Source organism: Limulus polyphemus, unplaced genomic scaffold (genome assembly GCF_000517525.1).
Source record: "Limulus polyphemus unplaced genomic scaffold, Limulus_polyphemus-2.1.2 Scaffold631, whole genome shotgun sequence".
Classification (NCBI taxonomy): domain Eukaryota; kingdom Metazoa; phylum Arthropoda; class Merostomata; order Xiphosura; family Limulidae; genus Limulus; species Limulus polyphemus.
The window spans coordinates 39,814-42,234 of NW_013666241.1; the positions used below are offsets into that span (position 1 = coordinate 39,814).

The 2,421-nt window shown below is 27.2% G+C and overlaps 1 protein-coding gene across 3 annotated transcripts in view; it reads left to right on the forward strand.

Moving 5' to 3' along the window:
- Positions 1-2,421, forward strand: part of LOC106459576 — a 48,246-nt gene that overhangs the window by 22,408 nt on the left and 23,417 nt on the right. For all 3 annotated transcript variants that reach the window (XM_022386085.1, XM_022386087.1, XM_022386086.1), the window contains exons 4-5: positions 923-1,012; positions 2,153-2,332. In XM_022386085.1, the coding sequence (XP_022241793.1) occupies positions 923-1,012; positions 2,153-2,332 (270 nt within the window). The remainder of the gene's footprint in view (positions 1-922; positions 1,013-2,152; positions 2,333-2,421) is intronic.

Genomic DNA, 2,421 nt, shown 5'->3' on the forward strand with positions numbered 1-2,421 from the left:
GTATTGTATTGTTTTGTTTTGTATTGGTTTTTATCTCAAGAAATATGTATGGAAAATATTCAGATCTTGAATAATAAATACAAGAGTCTTGGTAAATGTCCTGATTTTTAGGTATTTCAAAGGTAATATAATAAAAGTTAGACTCTGCAAGTTAACAGGAAAACAGTATGTTTGTTTTTAGTAAAGTTTACTTGAAATTATAGATTCCTGACTTTTAAGGTTTGCATTACGTTTTTTAAGACATTGTAAAAGTATTAAATATTATAATTAGTAGCTTCTTGGATTAAAATGATATCATACTGATGAAAAAATATCTTTGTCATTTTGTAGTCTTTTAGGAGGGGGGAACTCATTTTTGTGTGTGTTTAGAAAACTGTCCTATGATGCATAAAATTTATTGGTGTTTGAGTTTTACTATACTGATAAAATGAAACATGAATGGTACACACAGAACTTGTTTCCCTAGTTGGTAACAGTGTTACTAAAGTAGTTTTTAGCAGGTGTGGTGAGATATCAATCAGTAGCTACAAACGTTTGTCAAAGGTCATTTTGATGTCATTACTGTAGATTTCACTGTCTGTGAATAATTGAGTTTTAATTAAGTTATTCCATCAATAAAATTTGCAGGGATAGTATTACTTTTCATTCATAAATAGATAACACAATCATCTTCATGTCTGTTGAAACCTATGCTTTAGGTCAAGCTTAATCGCTACTTTTTTTTATTTCAAGCCAATATTATTGATGATAGGTTGGTATTCAAGAAACTGGTCCAACCCAAAGAAGTGAGCCAAAGCAAAACATGTAATGAAAATTTTAAGGTGTTCTATAACCAGTAAGTAATTGAAAAGATAATTCTAAAGGAATTTGTAATTAGATATACAAACTTACAAGTTAAATATTCTATTTATATTACTTACAGAACAAAATCAGGAAGTATCAGACATGTTTGGCTTCTCTGGAAAAAGAAAATTTCATGCTTTTGAATGAACTTCAGAGCTTAGAAGTTTCAGTAAGCTTCATTTATAGTTTACATAGTTTTACTTTCTTTATTTAACTAGTTTCATTTTCTTTTTTAAGTTTATAAAGTTGATTATAACATTATTTAGAGAGTAGCATTTATCTAAATGGGTTCAGCAATGTATAATTTAATCATTTTGTACATTGTGTTTATTGTCTTACATTGATTATATTGAAATTAGTTTACACTGGTATTTCAAAACCTTTGTGTGATATCAGTTTTAATACTTTGCTTGTTGTAAATGAATGTGTAAATAACGTTTGTTATTTTTGTATTACCAACATTTTTCTCATCCATACTAAAATAAAACCTTGTTTTTTCATACCTTTTTTAATTTTATTAGTAGATTTATAATTTTTTTTACTAGACCATAATTCACAGTACTATTGCTAGATGTTTTTTTTAACAGAAATTTTGCATTCCATAGTCAAACTTTTATTGTTGAAAGCTGCTTACTTTGATCTGAATGCTAGACAAGAAGTTATTTGACTTATTAGCTATGATTATTAGTATAACGTTATTCTTTGTTTTGTGAAAGTGATATGTGGTGCTATATTATGTTAGTTCTCCTTATCTGTCCCTCCTTTGTACAACTGTAATACAAGAAACGGCCAACTTAAAGTGACTGAACAATTAAACAACTGGAAAATCATAAATTAAAACCTACTATTTTTACAAGAAAATTTACATTCTTAGGAAAACATTTAACTATGAATATATTCATAAAAGTTTTATACAAAGATGATGTAACATAACTCTTAGATGAAAATAGATATTTAGGTGTAAGCTGTTTAAGTATAATTGTCAAATCTTATTTCATCTTTACTGCATATGTTAATTACAATGAGTGCATACCTTGAATAAATCATCATGCATACATACATAAAATGCAAGAAAAAAATGGTATTGCTTATTTTTCTGGGAGACAAAGACTTATACAATCACAAATATAGTTGTCTCCATCTGAAACACAAAATATTCAACTCTTTTTAACTTTTACTCTATAATAATTTTTTCATTACATAAAATATTAATCTTATTATAAAAATAAAGATGTCTAGAATGGTAAGTTAAACATAAAAAATTATTGGATTCTTCTTGAATATGTGAGCTATTTTTCTTTTATCACAGAACAAAGACCATGAGCAACAAAGGGAACAGTCGCTATGTAGAATTCTCATAGAAAGAGTTGGGCATCTAGAACAAGAAAATAGAGCTCTTATTATGGAGAACGAACAACGACGACTACAGTATGAACACTGTCTTGATGATGTTGCCAACCAGGTTGTTCAAACATTATTAGCACAAAAGGTTTGAAATTCTCCTTTACGTATATATATATATATATATATATATACACTATATTTAGTATTATTACTTAAAAATTTGACAAGTAGGTA